Source organism: Calonectris borealis, chromosome 1, assembly GCF_964195595.1.
Source record: "Calonectris borealis chromosome 1, bCalBor7.hap1.2, whole genome shotgun sequence".
In the NCBI taxonomy this organism is placed as follows: domain Eukaryota; kingdom Metazoa; phylum Chordata; class Aves; order Procellariiformes; family Procellariidae; genus Calonectris; species Calonectris borealis.
The window spans coordinates 79,304,806-79,324,100 of NC_134312.1; the positions used below are offsets into that span (position 1 = coordinate 79,304,806).

Consider the following 19,295-nt stretch of genomic DNA (forward strand, 5'->3'; position numbering starts at 1 on the left):
TAAGTGGAAGTAATTCTTCTAATGTGACGCTTTAGTATTTCATTCCTGTCTACAGAAGTTTTAGTGATAATTGGATTACTTGTTGAAGACCGGAAAGAAATATAATTAACAAGAATTGTATTTTCATTATCTCTGGTTTTTAGCCCTATAGACCTGTTCCAGAAAAGCTCTTAGAGAAGTAGGGTGGCTTTAGCTGTTGCATAAACAGCCCATTTGACTAGGGGTCCAACCTATGTGGGTTGTCTTTCTTTAAAAGGTTTTGTATCTCTTCTATATTTGATTAAAACGAAGTTAATATTTAAACCAAATATTTAAGCCAAAATTCTGATTTAAATGAGGTAATAGAATTGGGCAAAGAATATCCTCTTTTTCTTATTAGGCCAAATGACTCTTACAGAAGAGAGTTTCCTAAGTAATCATTTAATTATTGAAAATCAACTGTGGTGCAGGAAATGGTCTAACTAAAAAAAAAGTATCTACACTATGTAATAAATCAAACTCTTCACCAAGGATGTTATATTTCGTGTTAATAAATATCACAGGGACTTAAGAAAAAAGATGTATGTATTTCATTTTCTTGTCACCACTCTTCAGTATCCTGTATTAATTAATGATAATACTCAACTTCTAAAACTTACTGCTTGCCTTTTCCAAGCAACATACTTTCAATGTTACTTATGCATTGCTGTATATCTACCTTGTCAGATTCAAACCTCATTAATAATTATGTTTACTGTCTTTCATCCATAGAATCCAAATTGTTTTATAGAACAATTCATAGAGGTCCTGATGGCTGCAAGAGACTTGCCAATAACATTTAGTCCAAATTGCACCTCCTAATATGAGAATGAAAAGCTGGAATACTCTCTTTGGGAAATGGTCTGTAAGTCCTCCTCTCTGGTAATGCATCGCAATAGTATATTGGTTAGCTACTCCTGACAGTATGCGGTTGTACTTTCACACACCATTAAACTTATAAAACAGTCACTGTGCTATTGCTAGCATTGACTCTAGCAATGTCTTGTAGCAGAATCCATATGAAAAGAAACAAGAGAATTGTGAAAAGTTCCCTTTGCTTTCAGTGGCAAAACTTTCACAGGATTTAGTGGCGTAGATTTTCTTGGGTTTTGTTGATTCCAGATAGAAAAATTTTTCATCCTTTAAGGCAGATTGCTGGCACATTTTCTCCACGTCTATTCCTTTCTCCCTGTATCCCCCCCTCCCTGACAATTGAAGTTACGACCCAGCAGAATTTAGATGATAGATTTTAAATTGCTGCATGAAGATGTTACAGAAGTATGGAACACAGGGCAAGTTGATTCAGTTTTGTTACTATTTGTATAAGTCAAAATAACATAGGAATCCCATAGCATACAGTACTGAAGGATTTTTAAAAAGAGTTGTTATAAATGCGTGCAAATGTTTGCTTTCATTCCCTAAACATAGGTAGGCTAGTAACGAAGCTCCTGCAAAATAAAATGAAATTTTTTCTTTCTTGTGTATGCCCTCTGCACTGTGACAAGGATATTGTAATCTTCACTCGTCTATAATATTAATTAATTTGAGAGTGCAATATGTCCTGTTGGAAAAATCTAGACAAGTCTACGCAATCATATCTACTGTGCTTGCTGCATTTCTTTTCTTTCATGCAGTTGCACAACAAACAGGCTCATGCTCTTATTTGTAGTAACTATGGAAACTTTAGAAGCTCTCTTTCTAAAGCTGAGCATACAATAAAGTGCTTAAAGTGTTGGTAGGATTAGAGACTCTAGAATATGTTTAATTTTCTCTCTGTGTCTCTATCTGTGGAGAGGAGCAAGAGGGTAATGTGAATATTAGCTGGGGACTAGCTTTAATCTCTGCTGACACTTAAGTCTGTCTAGGTCTGCACACAGCCATCCAAAGGTCTTAGCCTCACACAGCATGCGAACAAGGGAAATCATGCATATTCATGACAGAATTTACAATGGAAAACCTACATACAGAAAAGAGTTTTTGAATGAGTGAAAACGTTATTGAAACCATTTTGCAGCTTCAGCTACAGTAGTCAATAATGATAAATGCCATAATGATGATAGAGTTCATAAGATAATGGGGATGTCTTAGATATTATGTAAGCATGAATGGATATGATAATAGGAAAACATCATTTGCTGTGGGGTTTAGCAGTGTTTTTGTGTTGAAAGACATAAAGATGATGGTAACAGGATTATTCCCAAGGCTAATACACAAAAAAAGTTTTTTTGGGCGTACTTTTTTCTCTATGTGGCACTTTGCGTGATTGAGAACTGTCACTCTTTGAAAATTATTTGTATTTTTTTAGGAGGTATTCTGTTATGCAAGTGCTGTATTTTATGCAGAGCTGTCTTTTAGGAATACAAGAGAAGTCTGCTCCTCATCCCAGGAGCAGAGCCAGGGAGGGTGGTAGCATGTTTCTCACGGTCCATTGGGAAAACTTCATGTTACTTTTTGGCACTCGTGAAATGCCCTAAATCAGAACTCTGCAAGACATGCCAGGTATCAGCCTTTGTTCATCTGCATTCATCAGCCTGCATACTTTACAATTCTGAAATTTATTCTCACCATTGGAGCTGATGAGTGAGATTCTGCTCATATATGATTTTATTTATTTGGTATTTTATTGTTGTTTTATATACTCAAATGTAATCTTCAGTGGAAGTACTCAGTTTGTGTAACTTAAATGTAGCTTGGCACTTGTCTTTTCACTTAACTACAGTAGTGATGCACCGACAGAAGAGAATACATTGATATTCTCTCTCATGTTCACCTATTAAGGCTTTGATGTGACACATAATTTTTTTTTTTCTTAATTTTTCTCCTCTGTCATTACCTCACACCAGAATTTTTTAAATGAAGGCGGAGTGCAGAATGTTTCCAGACAAAGTCTAAAGAATTCTGTCAGAAAAAAGCCCTATAGTGGTTACTGCTTTGCCATTTTTGATTTTCAGTTCTGGGCTGCTTGAATGTGAAAATAAATATAAACTGGTATTAAAAGGCAGGGGGCTGTTTCACTGATGCATGCCAGTGCAGGATTGTTCCCTAGTATGTATGTTTCTTGTGGTGTTTGTCCAAGCTACTCTTCATCTAAACCCTTCATTCTCTGTTGAGGATTCCGCGTGTGCTTCTTATTTCAGTCCCTTCTCTAATCTCTTTTGGCATCTAAGTGGTGCTGTGGTTAGGTACGGTCATAAACTTTTTTTTTTGGTCTCCTGTATTCTCAGTTTATCACTTCCCCTCTCTTAAAATGTAAGCTTGTGAAGGCAGGACCTGGTCTTATATTAAGAAAGCTGCTTTTGCTACATGCTGCTGTTCATCCACATTGCCTGGTGCATCCAACAACCCAGCATGAAAGACTGCCTCTGCTGGAAGTGTGTAAGCCTGAGGGGTGGTTGGAGGTGGCAGCAAGGCAGGCACCAACAGTCGGTGCAAGGTGGACAGAGAAAATGGCAAGACTGCTACTGTAAGAACGTGCATGCAGTGGTACTGGATTTTCCAAATGCTGTCATGGGAGATGGTGTAAGAAAGTCCAGTTCTTGTATTTTGTTGTTTTGGCTGAAGTTCCCATCTTCCACAACTGAGGAGTTTTCCCCTCCAGTCACCCCCTGGCAAATGCCCATAAGAACACTATCTTATCTCTGTGCTTAGACAGTGTCCAACCCAAAAGACGTCAAGGAGATGAGTAAATTATGCATATTCTTCTACTGGATGTGAAGCTACATGTAGTAAATAATTGGTGCCCTGCAGGCAAACCACTTTTGTGTGATTCAGAATGGCTTGCCTCCCATATGGGTAACTTGGGAAAGATTATATCATAACATAGCTTTTCAGCTGCAGAATTGGGGCTAACATCTCTGACGCTTCATAAAATGAACACTGTAGTTCACTTGGAAGATGCCTGACTGATAATCCTGGGAATTTAAATCCTTTGTCTATGGCCCTGACATGTGCCTCAATCCTGGCCTCAAGGGACCACCTTAGAAGGTGAATGAGTTGTAACTTGTGCCCATTTAAACATGAACAGGAGCTACCTGCTGGTGATCTTAGTGTCTGTTCTGTTGGCAAGTTTGTAAAAGCACCCAGGCACAAAGAATCGAGTTTAGATAATATTAAAAGTTAAATATTTTTAACCATCTCCCACATTATTTGTGCTATTTTCAATTGTTAACCTGGATAAAATGTGTTTCTCTTTTTCTACATTTCTTCAACTTGCACAGTGAAAATAATAGTTGTTGTCTTTCTTGTACCTGATCTACAGCTCATTTCGTTTGCCAGTTCTTGGAAGTGTAGTGTTGAAGTGTTCGGATCGTAAACACAGTGACTGACTTTTTCTTTTTTTAATCTCACTAGGAGGATCATTGAAACATTTCAATTAACTGTAATTTTGGTTTAAAACAATATGTCCTTTTAATTCCTGCAGTTCCTTTGTGTTTTGGTTTTTTTTTTTTTTTAATCCAAGATAAAACCTAGTAAACTTGCCTGAAGTTAATGGACATACCTCATTTAAACTTAAATTACCTCATATGCAAGTATTTGCAGGTTCAGAATCATGGCACGTAAATGTTTTACTTTTTCTAACCCTTGTTTTCTACTGTTTTTCTGGGTTTGAGGGATGGGGGGGGAGGGCGGGCAAGGGGAGGGGAATGCAGTAATAAATTAAAATAAGCATTGTTTCATCTTTAAATAAATAAATAATCCTTAACTTTGTCCAACAGTTGTGAACCAGTGGGCAGTATATGCTATCCGAAATCTCACTGAACAGAATGAGAGGAACCAAGAGCTTATTGCGCAGATGGAGGAGAAGGGGCTGGCAGACAATTCTGCCCTTGAGAGTATGGGTTTAGAGGTAGAGAAACGAGACGACAAGTTAATTCTGAGATCTGTCAGGAAAAAGCCCTCGTGAACAAAAAATTAAGAACAGTCAAATCATTAAAAGCGGATTTCTCTTCTAAAGTATTTTTCCCTGCTCAGGCAATCAAGATTTCTTCAGTTTTAGTTCCAGTCTGCTGGAATTGTTACGTTCATTCTCAGAAAAACTGCCAAATAATACTTCTGCCTCACTGTCATAACCAAAAGGATACCTACACACTTTCCTAGGTAAATTAACCTATGGAAGAAGATCCTTCTTTTCATATGGTTGAAATTCCATTATTTTCTTGTTTCCTTAGTAGAAAGATGTCATGCGTGCAGTATTGAGTTGTTATAATTTCCATTGCTGAACCTGGAGATAATTATCATTAAAAACTCAACAAAGAAATAACTGCTTTGCAGTCTGCCTTCTCCATTTAAAAGATCCATGCTGAGTCAGGGCTAAACAATGAAAGTTACTCATTTTCAATCATAGTGCTTAAATATCTCTGCTTATATAAGGATCAGTGGAACATTGGATGTACATAAATATTTAGTGAATTAAACACAACATGCCTTCTGTGTATTTAAATTATTAGTAAATTGTCTTTTCTACCTTGTCACCTTTCAATCTCCATGATAAGTATATTAAAAAAAAAAGCTGAAGCTGTTGTGGCAACAGATGCTACATTCCTTTGCACTAGGGCATGTCTCTGTTTTGGAGACTTGGGTGTTTGTTTGAATTTTATTTGTTCCTTTGGATGGTAAGTCAGCCCACTTTCCTTTTATTTTGCACTTCTCATGGGTTTTCTGAACTCTGGCAGACTACTGAAGAGGTAGTTTCTCACTGTGATTAATTCTAGCAGTTTCTTTTCACCCCTCTGCCTTTCCAAAACATTGACAAAACTCATTTCCAGTTAATTAATTCAAGAGAGGCAGAAGAATGGAAGGCCCTGCCTCTTCATTTTGGGTACCCTCCTATATTGTTGTTGGACCCTGCCACTGTGGAATGTGGCATGAATGAGATGGGGGAGAAGGGGGGGTGAAGAAAGGGCGGGGGGGCATGGTTAACTCTGTGTGTGCCATAGCTGTGCCCTGGTGGCCAAGAAATGTAATCCTCTGTGCCTAAGCAAAACAAGAATTGCAACTTGATATTACTAGCACTTGTATATCCTTGCTGTCATTTGGTTATCTTCAGTTGTGTCTCACAGGAAGGTCCCAGAAAAGTTAAATTGTTCATGTTGTTTTCATCATTTAATGCCATTTTTAAATGGAAAGGGAGGTTTATGTCCTAAAACTACGTGTACATGTAACAGACGCTCAGCCATGTGCATCAGCTTTTGCTCCTCCAATTCGCTTTCTGATTTAAAAATTAAAAAAAAAAAACACATGGTACTTTGAACTGTGAGAAATACATAGTAATCTCAGAAATACAGCATTTAAAAATGCTTAAAAAAGTGATGGGGAGTGTAGCCAGACTGCTAAGATATTTTCAAGTTAATCATAAGATTTCCATGTCTACCATGCTGATCAGGTAGGACTATGGAATTGACCTAGTGGGATTTTAGTCACCTGTTAGTTTGAAAGGCAATGATATAAAACTGCTGTCTTTATTAAGTAAAGGCTGTGTATAAAGGGATAATGGCAATAGGAACAAAGACTATAACTTTTATTGCTTGTAGTGACTTATTACTTTAAAAACAAATAGGGGAGAAATGTGTTCTTTGTTTTAGCAAAGAATAAATATGAATATAACTAAAGTGCTTTATTTGCTTTTTAAAAACAATTTGACAGGAACATTTCAGAGGATATTAAAAACTGTTGTGTTTAAGTGCTGGTTTATAAAGTCATTTCTTATACAGGTAGGTGCCTTTTGGTAGCTGAATGGAGAAGGTTATATGTTTTTGGTTCTTCTTGAGCACATGGTCTATCAGATTGTGGTTTCTCAATGGTTTCCAGAAGCCTTAATATTTGTGTTTAGGCCAGAATGCATTTAGCAGTTTAATTACTGTGTCACATAAGATTTACAGCTGGTTTTGTTTGGGTTTTTTAATCTTTATCTCCATAACAGAATGGAAAATTCATACTTCTAGCACCTAAATGGCAAAAAATAGAATTCTACTCTTAAAAAAAAAAAAAAAAAGGTTTTATTTGGAAGGCTGCATCATTCAACTTTAAAAGGAAAGAATTAAATTTTTGCTAACAAGGGAGCATAAAATATAATAGCACCTAGAAATAAAGTGATGTAGTTTTCAATTGAGTAATTATAAAACCTCAAACATTTTTATTTCAGCACCACTATTTAGGAAACTTATGTTAGATAATTTAACAAAGTGAGGGGGAAAAAAAAAACGTAATTATCCTGAAAAGAAAATGAACTTTGTTAAGGGAAAAAAATGCAAAGAATTTCCTTCTGTTTAGGCTAATAAAGAGTTAAAATCCTGTTCACAAAGCAAATCCAGAAAGAACTTTGGTTGTGGAAAAAGCAGTGGGAGTCCCTTTTTCCCTTTAAGCAGTTGGGAATAGACTTTTTTTAAAAAAAAAACTTGATGGTTGTGTACCCACCAATGGAATATGCACAAACCCATAAATATAAGCCAAATAATAACAAACACAAATAAATAAAAGCGTTTTGTGTGTTTCACTACATAATGGAGTAATAGTTGTGTTTTCTAAATGGGAAATGTAGGGCTTTCACAGTGGAGAACATGCTGATTACTGTATTGTGAGTGGCTGGCTTTTGATTTTCCTAGATGGATTAATTCTCAGAACACAACAGCTTCCCTGTCCTCCCCCAGTGGAGTCGCAGTCTCCAATAGGCTTGTTTTATATGCTAGGGGATTAATACAGCACAGCAATCAGTCATAAAAAGCAAGCTTTATTGAGTTTGTAAAGGGGCAGAACAGTCAGATCAAGTCTTGTGACCATCTTATTGCTTTCGAGTGCTCTCAAACAATAGTGATCAGATCTTTTTTTTAAGGTCTATTTTTTTATTAAAAGGGAATAGGGAGTTGGTTTTTCATCATAAGTGGATAGATTTTTAAAGAGCTTTCTTACAAGTTGTGAGAAGTAAGCTTAAATGTTTGCAAAGTTCTGAATTTTTACTGCTTCTAATAATTTAGGTTTGTTTTGCCTAAAGCACTTGTAAAATGCATTTTTAAATGCAACCAACAAAAAATAAAACCCCAGGCAGTTAATACCATTGTCACAATCTTTATATAGCAGCTGATTTTATATTTTGAGGTTGGTGTGAGTGTTTGCATAGCAAGACTCCAAAAAACTCCCCTTTATTTGCAAATGAAAAAGTATTAAAAATGTGAGGCTGTACCCAAAATTGCCTTAAATCTTTGTTTGTACGTAGCCTTATCTATATCTTTGTTTTATGTTGGCTTAGAATTTGCTGTCTTCTTACAGTACCCTAAGTAGACTTCTTCGTATTAAATTTCAGGGGCGGGGGGGAATTTATGAAGTAATGCAGAAGAACCGAATTTCCCTTGCCTTTTCACTTCCTTCTTAAAATCCCTAAGGCTTCCGTATGCACTATACACCCCCTTGGTATTTGAGGGTGGCCGTGGCAGCCGGGGTAGGGAGGGAAGGTGTGCCGGGGGCCGGGCGAGTGCCTGCAGCCCCGGGGGGAGAGTGGCCGGAGCCGGCGGGGCCGAGCGCCGCGTTGGTGGCGTCCCTTCAGTGCTGTCCAAGGTTCTGATAAAACTGCCCATCGCTCCGTGGAAGGGAGCGCTCTGCAAACCTCCCGTGTCCTTCCCCTGCAAAGCAATTGCGTAGTTTAGTTGCCGCTGTTTTCCTGATTTCCCCTAGAGTTTCGCTGCAGCATGTTGAGGTCACAGCTGGGTAACAGTCTGCGTGCTGGTTTTAAAGTATACCCGAAGACAAATGTTTCTTACTGCGTTACATGTGGAAGATATTTAGGTCTTTGTTGTTTATGGGCAGATCTGTTAGCAGTGTCTCTGTTTAGGGTTAAAGGATGCTTTCCATGTTAAGATCCGGTTCCAGTTGCTTGTAGCTTGGCCAAATCGTAACCATTCCAGTGGAAATTTTCCATGCTGCTTTAGGATTAATTGGCTTCTTTACGGGAACTTTCTCTCACAGTGATTTCTGATAAGATCCAGTAATTTATGAGGATGAGAAACTGGCATTGTTTTTTGTATGTGTTAATAGTATCCCTAAAATCATTTTTTTTAAAGACTAACTATTCCTGATATAAATGAGGGTTATGCATTTTCCTCTGTCATAATCCAGTCCAAATTTGGCCACATTGTAAGCTCTGGAAATCCTTAGTTTATACATTGTAAGTAGAGACTTGTGAGAACTGAGCTACTAAATTTGCTGAATTTGCTTTTGCATTGTCTTTGTTCCAGTCATGAATCCAGGGTCTGTACAGGACATTTTCAACAGCTATTGCTCCTCACTAGCGTGGTGCTGGCAAAAGAAATCGAGAACTGATTCTCTGCACTTCTGTGAGCTGCCTGCTGATGTCCATCTAACGTGGAGTAAGGAGCTGCTTAGACTGGAGATGGCAGCAACAAATAAAAATGAATCTCAGAGGGTGAGAGAGGGAGCAGTTCAGGTCCAAGAGAGAACTTCTAGAGGATGGGGAACACATTGTCAGTCTGTTTGTAAAACAAAATTATTATTTTGCATCATTCCTCCTAGACTCTGACAGTTGCAGAAGTTTGCTATCCAAAAGGCGTCGTTTAGGAAGAGCCTCCCCTCTCCAGACTAAGATCAAAGCAATGTACTTTCACCTCAAATTTATTTTGGACAGGATTGGCTCTGTACTGCTTTTAATTACCTTATTGGAATCAAGGATGCTCTGCTATCTGGCTCAGCATTTTTTGCAGCCTTACAGCTTACTCTAAAAGTGATATATAATACAGAAAATACTTAAATAGCTAAAATATTTAAATCGAAAACAGAAAACATACAAATAAATCAGAGAATTCTAATTTTTCATGTCTTTTCATAGGAAAAGAAAAAGCAGCTGGAGGTAAAGCAGGTGGAAGTCCAGAGCATTTAGAATTAACCTCATCCTCTTTTTTCTGCATGGCATCTCACATCAGTTCAGAAGCACAGCTAACGCCTCACAAATAGTGATGTAGAGGCATCACTGAAGCTCCATTAGTAAGATGCACTGTAATTTGCACTTGGTCTTATTTAAACTTCAGGTGACTTCCGTAACGTATTTATGCTAAACTTGAAGTTTTCTATCGTTTTTGAGTATAAGCAAACATAAGTTTAGAGACACAATAGCACAAAAGGGATTTCTATTTGAATTTTTACTTTGTCATTCAAGAAGTATTTCAACCTGTCCGTCCACTTGTAGAGTTGTTATGCAATGCATTTAGTTTTGGTGGGGTGTTTTGTAATAATTCAAGAGTGCTGAACATCGTCACACTTTTTGACACACATTCATAGTCAATATTTGTTAGAAGATGAACAGTCCAATTTCTAATTTGCATTTGTTTTTAAAAGGTTTTCTTCTCATGGGGTTTTGAAAATGTGATCAAAGTAGGCACAAAAGCTATGTTGCCTAAGGAAAAAAATCTCAAAAATACATCTGAAATGTATGAACTGAACAGGCCTCTCAACGGTGGTGTTAACTCTAAAACATAAGCATAGCAAATATTGGTGGCTATTCTGCTGTTGACCTCTTTTTCAGAAATACGTGTTTATGTTGTGTTCACAGTACAATAATAAGGAAAAAAATATGGATTATGTAATTTATCTTAAATATCAAGTCCTAACTCTGGGTATAGAGGGAATTTTCAGCTGTTAGCCTGTTGAGTTTTGAAATTGTTTACTGAAAGATATTATAAAGCCGAATCCTTCTATTATTACATACCTTTTAAAATCTATTCTTTGTGAGCATTTAATGAATGCTTATGAAAGCATTTTCTTGGTTTTTCATGATAAATCCTTTATATACTGCTTGTCTTAAATATATTTAAACAACTTTAATGAGAAATCAGTTTGAGCATTAGCATGTAATATGTTGTTTGACACATTTTCGCAGAACAGATAATGAAACTAGTGTATGTGGGCTTTTGTAAGATAAATCGCTTATGGGCAAATTGGGTAAAAATTAGGGAAGTAATGCTTAGGGAAGAATTCATGACAAAGGACTTTCCTGTGGCTAATTACTTATATAATTCACAGCTTGACTAGCTAAACGGTAAGTGATGATCCCTTCCCAGTAATTTCTAAAAATATTTTGTTATTGGAAATGTTAGGAAGTGATACTGAATTTGGGTAGAGCACTGCCTAGGAAGAACAGTGGAAAGAGTGATAAGAACCTATAATGTTCTGTCTGGAGTGCCTGGACTTATGGTCACACGTTGCAAGGTCAATGTCTTGTGCTGGGCTTTGCAATGTATTTTTTTTTATTTGGGTGTTGGGGGTTTTGGGGGAGGAGTGGAAGAATCCATTTGCTGCTTCAGGTTACCTATTCATTAACTGTGGATGAAGTTACCTACATTTGCTACAGAACTTTTTCAGCTGTTAATGTTATATGTAAGAATTAAAGTGGAGGACGGAAAGAGCATGCTGGAAGAATATATAAGACAGGCTGACTAAAAAAGATTAGACCTAGAAATACAGATCTAAACAGTCTTAAGTTGTCTGTGTTTAAAAAAAAAAAAAAGTTAAGACAAGCCTTGCACATCAAAGCCCTCTGGCAGGGCAAAAGTAGCTTATTACTTTGGGGGTGATTTTAAAAGAAAAAAAAAAAACATAAATTGTTGATAAACCAATTAAAAAATCATGTTTTCCGAGACATAGTTGTAGAGCGGGTGATGCTTCTGTTCAGTTCCTTACCCCCTTTATTCTGCACCATGTGTTTCTTTTCTTCTGCACATCATAGACTGTTCCTACTTTTGATTAAAAGTGAGGTTCCGTAGGCTGATTTATATGAATAAGGCAAAAAAAAAATGCAGTATTGCTTGTGCACTAATAAATGGGAAAATGTTGGGCCAAGAATATTAATGAAAAGAAACATACAACTGTCTTGTATTACCCCATGTTCCCCTTCAAACTCCCGTGCTGCTTTTTATAGGCCCATCGTGATAGGTTCTGCCAGAAGTGTTAGTTTGTCAACAAGACTGAGTGCTCTGCTTCAAAGGCAGCCTTCCAGCCTTGCTCAGAATACTTCAGATAAAAGATTTAAACCCAGCTTCTCTGTGAGGTATGTATATTCCCCCTGCCTGTGGTTTCCCTCAGTTCAGTTTGAGATTTGTTTTCTCAAAATGTTTCGAGAAGTCTTGGCAAAAATGTCAACAAAAACCACTTCATAAGGGAATAATGGATGAAAATGCCTAGCCTCCTTCCTGGGAAAAAGGCATCCTTACTGACTAATACCTGTGAGGAGTCTCATCCTTAATGTCAAGTCGTCTCAGCTGGACCAACAGGCTTGAGTACATCATTTCTACCACTCACTGAGGGCAAAGTGCCTGCATAACAGTGTTACAAATCACCAAGGGATTTTACTAATAGCGTCACTAAAATCACAGCACATTCTTTGTCATTCTAAACATTTGTGTATCGTCCAAGTCTTTGCAGGGTGGCTTCACTCTCTTTTCCCTGCCTTGTAAATTCTTTATTACAGGAGTTGTTCATTACTGCATTTAGACAGACCTTGGCACCTACTCTCTACTCTCAACTGCTTCTGGGCCAACATTAAATATTATTTAATAAGTAGGGTTTTTTTAGTCACATACTTTATAAAGTGGTGCATCTTCCAATCTTTGGCCCCAGCCCATGTCTGTTTAATGATAGCAAGATGTGTCTGAAGAGCGTCTTCCTCACTTCTGTGGATTTTGCATTGTCAGTGCTTTATTCCAAATTGCAGCCATGCGTTGTGAGCCTGCACTCCATGGGTTAAAGTGTATTTTGATATTAGAACAAGCTTTCATTATGTTTTCCCTCTTTCCCCCCTTCTCCCACCCCCCACAATTTGGAACTTTAAGCTTTCTAGTTAAGCTATTATGGTGGCCATAAACAGGTGCGTGTTTTACAGAGGGTCTCATTCTGTGGTTTCCACTGGCATCCCTGGCCTTCTGAACTCCCCTTTGCTACCTCCTTCCCCCTCAATAATTTTTTATGAATGATAGCTTTTCAACACCCTGGGAACAGCTTGTTGGGAAAAACACTCTTCGTGGGGTGCAGTCAAATCCTACACATTTCTTCAAGGGAGTTTTATGAAAGGAATGGTACTGTGCTGCAGGTATGACGTATGTGTGGACTCCCCCTCCCCGCTCGCTCCCCTACCCCCTGCCTCTATGATTCACTTGATAAATTTGCTTTTTAATAATGCCAGTAGACTCTCTCGCCACAGGTGCTTCTCAATTAAAATCCACTTTGTTTAAAAACTGGAGGCTTGTTTAACGGAGCCCCTGGTGAGAGTTGTCAGATCCCAGGATAGGTGACAAAAATAGATTGGTGGACCTCTGGAGCTGCATTGAAAATACCATATCCCGGGGTACCAGAGGGCAGCGTTGCTCTTAAAACAAATCTGCAAGTTTGAGAAGCCCTGGGTGGAATCCCTGGGAGTTGTCATTTTCAGCGTGGGGCTTTTTTTAATCCATCTTTGAGCATTTTGTTTTGTTCCTGCTACCCTTCTCACACCCCCACCCTCAAGTGCTTTCCCCTTGTTTCTACTATTGATTTGGCTATTCGGAAAATACAAAGGTAAAAGGAATATTACTTTTTTCCCCAAGAAAAGTCTCTCTTTCTTTAGTATTCTAATGATATTTGCAAGAAATGAATTGAAATGGCAAAGCAGGGGGGGGACTTTTTATGGTTTGGGGTTTTTTTAAAAAAAAACAGGCTCGAAGTGTTAGAATCGTGATTTTTTTTTTTTCTTTTTTCCCGTTATTTTCTTTTTAAACAGGAAGGAAAATTTACTTTTGGGTGATCTGATCTTTTCCCTGCCCTCTTAGACGTGTATTTTTAGCATTTTGAACACATGTAATGTCCTCAGATATTGCTTACCAAAGCACTTTGAAATAACTACAGAGGGTGGATGGGATGACTCAGGGGACTGGTAATTGAATATGGAGCCTTTTCACCTCGAAGTCACTAGTTTGAATCTAACCCAAGTTGCTAGCAACCTAGTGGTTACCCTCAGATGGCTGTTTAGTGGCCTGTCTGAAGTGAGTTGGTGGTCTCAGTCCAGCTTTTCGCAAACAGCTGTCCACATCACAGAAACCACCGTCACAGTTAGTACTAATTAGCAGCCTTGTTGGCAGTATCGCTAAGTGAGGCGAAGGACTGAATTAGCTATCGAGCTGTCTTCTGCTGTTAGAGGTGGTCTCTCCGAAACAGAGCCAAGGCACCCTGCTCTTGGAGTCTTGCAGCAGCAGCAGCTTAGTTTTGACACTGTCTGGATGGCGTATAGACGTATATTTTCTCCCTCTGGGGAGACTGCAACTTTTCCTACTCCCGTGATATCAATCTGTCAGTCGTGTCCCCTTTTTGGTTTGGTTTTGCTCTGTCTTCTGCAGTTTATCGATTCCTGGGTTCAGGGGCATCTCCATACCTGGCAGTTGGACTTCCCCATGCACCCTTTATTAGTCAGATTAGTCCCCTAACATCTCTGCTAAATCTACCACAAATAAGATTCTTCACATTTCAGTTCATTTGTTTCATAATGGCAATCGCACCAGTGGTAGCTGTCAGTTGCAAAAGTTTCCATACCATCCCCATCGTTTTGCAGTCCTCTTTCTGAAGCTTTTTTACATTTTATCTCTGCAAGAAGTTTTGTTCTTTTCTGAAGCTAAACCAAAATGTAGCCATTTTGAAGGTGTGAGGAAAAAATAAATAATTCTTACCTTTTAAAATATCTGATTGCTGAAAAAAAGAATCTTGCAATAAATATCTTGTATTTTGGGAGTTTTAGAGTACGACTCTCGTGTACTTTGAATGGTGCATTAATGGATTCCAAGGCCACAGAGGATCCCTCTGCTGGTAGTAAGGTTTTGGGTTGATGCATAAGTGTATCTGTGGTAATCCATTTGCAAGATGACGAAAATTTCCACATTTAAAAAAAGTTGAAGTAAACATGGTTTACAGCATTTTAAGCTGTAGGCAATTCTTTCTGAAAATGGGGAATTCAGTATGCATACTCCGAATTCCATGCAGGGGAACAATAGTAACACAATTCTAATCAAAATACAGTGTTTTTCTTCCCAGATACTAAACTAAGCTCTGTAGGAACCCATTTCTGATTTTTGTTTCCCCTGAGTTTTAATGTTAATAGTGATTTCTGCAAAAATAAACATTCCTTCGAAGTATTGGCAACCCACATATGAAGGTCGAAACCGAAGTTAACAATAGTGACCGTATTAGTTTTTCTTCTCTAACTTGAAAGAAACGGCTAAAGTGACGAGCACCAAGAGAAACAAGTAAGTAGATTTTTAAGCCTTTGACTCCTGGTGTTGGTAAAAGGGTAGGAAGAATCTGTATAATAGGGGATTTATGCATTGCCTTTTGAGGAGGAGGACAGGGTCGCAGCTTTTGAAATCTGTGATTTAGGTTAGGGGTATCATCATGCCGCGCGCTGCCGAGTAACTAGATAGGCTGACTACCATTTCATGGTTTCTATTCGTGCTGATAGATGATTAGGTCAGACTTCACTGGGACTGGATCTATGTTGTGCACCTTTCTGGAATGTGTGTTAATTTTTTTTTAGCCGGCAGGAAGATGTAAGGAGGCTGGTGGGAGAGCAGCATTCTAGCTGGAAACAGCACAACTGGAGGCGAAGGGAAGGCTAACGCAGGGCTTTCTCTTACATTTTGGACAAGCTCGGGAAATTAACTCTTTTGAGATGATTGGAAGAGTCTATAAGGAGAACCCCGCACTGGCTGGTATCTTGAGCAGTCCAGAAAAAGAGGCAAAAATGGTTGCTGTTTACAAGTTGGAAAAAGTGGTTAAGCCAAGAAGGTGTTTGAGATGATTTGCCTCAGTTGTGAAAGAGATGCATAACTAATCAGGAGCTGACAGTGGTAGAGCATTCCCTCTTTAAAGCTCAGGCAGGAAGGAGGACTCTACACAACACTGCCCTGAAAATGCGTGTTCGACTAACTGTTCATAGTAGAAGTACTGCAAGTCTGGAGGAGGTGAAGTCTTCTAAATAATGATGGTTTTATGGAGGAGGTCACGCTCTCCTCTCACGAAGGAAGGAGATGGAAAGAACTGAAGTGGAAACAGTTGGCAAGGCCAGTCTGTCTTGTCACAAGAGTGGCAGGAAGGAGGCCTCCAAACAAACCGAAGCCCCGGGAGTGAGGCAATTACCATTTCTTCCTGCTCACATTGAATTCTTATTCAAGGCATTTCCAAATAAGGGTTAGGAACTGAGCACTGCAACCGCAAGATGACAGTGCAATGCTGTTAAACCAAGACTCCTTTTTCCTTCTACTTAAAATAATCTATGTCCAGCCATGAATCAAAGCGCCTCTGTAACCTGCCATGCTCTAAAATAGACTGACAGAAACCTATACAAATCCTCTTGAAAAAATAAATGATGGAAAAAGCTTTAGCTGGCAATTTCAGAGTAAGAATCATTAGCAAGTTGCACTGTTGAGTTAACATGATTTTAATCATGTGCTACTTGTTAATCTCAAGGGAAAAACTGCCATGATGTGTCTGCTTTGTGAGCATAAGGCACACAAAAATCACATGACAAAAGTAAATTTTGCTTAGTGATACCAGTAAAAACAAAAAAAAAAGAGAACAAGGAGCAAAATTTCCTGGCTAATATGAGTTAGCCTGAGATCAATGGAGCTTTACTCATCTACGCCAGGAAAAGTCTGCCTTGTCACCCATATCCTCAAAGCCCTCCCCTTTAGCTTGCCAATGTTACAGCAGCAAAGAGCCATGGAATAGTTGTTGAGATGCCTCACTGAAGTAAAAAGCAAACCAGTATGATACTAAGGAAAAGACGGAAAGAGCAATGCATTTAAGACTAGGGCAGTGCTGTCAGGGAGGGAGCAGCTTTGAGTTGTTAGTACTTGAGCCCACTTTCACTTTGTATGAACTTTTAAATATTTGGGAAACATTTCAGTGATGTTTTGATTTCAAAAGCTATCTGGTGGCCTAAATGTCCATACCCAACAATTAAACCAATAAATTCAGAGGCCAGTCTTTAAAGTTTTGAGCTTCAAACGCTGCCACTAGTACATTATTCATGGATTTGTTTTTTTCCTTTGATATCTCTCTCTGGTGTGATCTATGTAGCAGAAAAGAACCCACATCTGTCTGTTTACACCACCCTGGAAATTCCTGTGGGCAACCAAAAAAGTCAACCACAAATAACTGCTGGGCTACCAATAAACATAGTATCTGGAGTGCCTCCACCCACCTGCCATTGGGCAGATTTCTAAATCTTATTTGAAAATGGGAAAAATCAGATCGGGGTGGTGGGAGGAATAGAGGGAGGGCTGGAGGAAAGGACCCATTTGAAAAACTAACCTGAAATTAGCTGAACCAGTATAATTGGGTTTTGGTTTGGGTTTTTTTTAAGTGTAGTAGGTTACATATGGGCCCTGAGCTGAGCATCACATCATGACACAGTGCATCTCATTGAATCAGATCATTTGACTCGTGGGGTTTGGGGCTGAACTCTTTTGTGCTAGAAGTGGGCAGGTTCTTCTGAGCAGCGTCGAGGAAAGGTGGACAGAAAATATCCTATAAACCATTTTGAAAACAGGAAAAATTCTCCAATTGGGTACTGGGAGAGGCTTTCAATTCCAGTTCTGCCCTAGCCAGTGGGGGCTGTCTGGTCATTCTCATTTTAACCACAGGGTCTCTTTACATTATTATGGGTCTCGTTGGAGTTACAATTTTCATTGGTTTGAAAAGCTTCTCACATCCAAAAGGTGAATTCCTAATCAAGACCTTCATTCACCCATTTTTGTTTAGGCATGTCCCCAAACTAAAGCAATTGGGTAGCCTTCTTCAATGGAAGGACCTATGTACTTAAAAGTAGGCATCCAACAAGCTGAATCTCATCCTATGACTCTTTGCATCCTTGAGAAGTATGGAAAATATTCCTATTGATTGAGTTGATCCTGCATTGTGCTACTTAATTTGAAATATTCAGTGAGCTCTTAACCCTGCTTTGACTATTTTTTATCTCACACTAGTATTCAGTCAGTCAGATGTTCCACTTTAATTTGATACATGATTTAAAAAAATAAAGCCATAGTGTACATGGTACACAGATTTCATTGTCTGTAAATAGTTTTTCAGTCAGGTGTTGTATCTGTTTTTGAGCCTTTAATTCTGGGTGAGGTAACTTCTCCCTGATGCAGATCATCTTATGTACTGGAGTATACCACACTTACGTTGACTTGTCCCCTTGGAAGTTTGTTACTCTTACAGCTTTTATTTCCTGCACCTGGGTAACAGTTTTTCCTTTCTAGTTGTGTTCAATTTTCTGAGAAATACTTTTTCTTTTTTCTTTTTTTTCTAAAGTAGCACGTCATAATCATTTTTTATGAGGAGGCATTTACATTTGCTAGGATCTTATGGCTAGGTGGCAATACTCTCCACATCCCGGACCCCTTAAAAAATAAAAATCAAAATTTTTTAAAAAGCTTTTTTTTAATCTAATGTTTTTTTAGTCTTTCTCTTAAATCAGAAACTTAAAAACTTGATTTTTTTTTTTTTTTAAATCACTAAACCTTCAATTTATTCATGTTGACTGGAAGTCTAACCGATTTTTTGATTTGGGGTGCCTTTTTGGCTCTTTCTGACTTTCTCCCTCATTCTGTTTATCCTTATTGCGGAAGATGGCCACAATTCTTCCATTTCGTGCAAATTAGAGGTAGTGCTGGGGTCCCTGGCAAGTTCCCAATACAGGTCTCAGATGACTTAAATCCTTCCCATGGGTACATCGACACATTATTGAGCAATTACATTCTCTTGTGGCAGTCATCTGTGGAATAAGTAAACTCCCTCTATTAGCCACATAATGATATCATGCACCATAAATGCATGCTTGGCCTCCATTGTGTCAACAATCAGTTACATTCTCAAAGGAAGAAATGTGAATATAATTCTAAAACTATACTAACTAATAAACAGGTTGGTTTTATTACTTGTTTCTACCTTGAATGGCAAGATTAAATTTAATTTAAAAGACTACAATAAAAGGAGAAGGCATACAGGTAAGCATAAAGTTATTATTTATTCATTGTAAATATATTAATTTGGGGGGTGGAAAGGGAGGCCAAGAGAGGAGAGTGACTTACCTTTAGATCGGGTTTTTTTTCCCCACTGACTAAATGAAAGCTAGTCATAAAGATAATTTTCTCATCAATAACTTTTGCAAGACTATGACGTACATTACTGATCATTCGTGGATCTGCTTGCATAAGCAGAATATTTATGCAACAAGATGTCAAGTAACACTCTCT

General features: G+C 38.3%; 1 protein-coding gene across 1 annotated transcript in view; it reads left to right on the plus strand.

Moving 5' to 3' along the window:
* ATXN10 (ataxin 10) overlaps positions 1-6,697 on the plus strand; it is a 106,227-nt gene extending 99,530 nt beyond the window's left edge. Inside the window, exon 11 of the mRNA XM_075162139.1 lies at positions 4,734-6,697. Coding sequence (XP_075018240.1) covers positions 4,734-4,921 — 188 coding nt within the window. The 3' untranslated portion in view covers positions 4,922-6,697. The remainder of the gene's footprint in view (positions 1-4,733) is intronic.
* Positions 6,698-19,295: the final 12,598 nt, after the last annotated feature.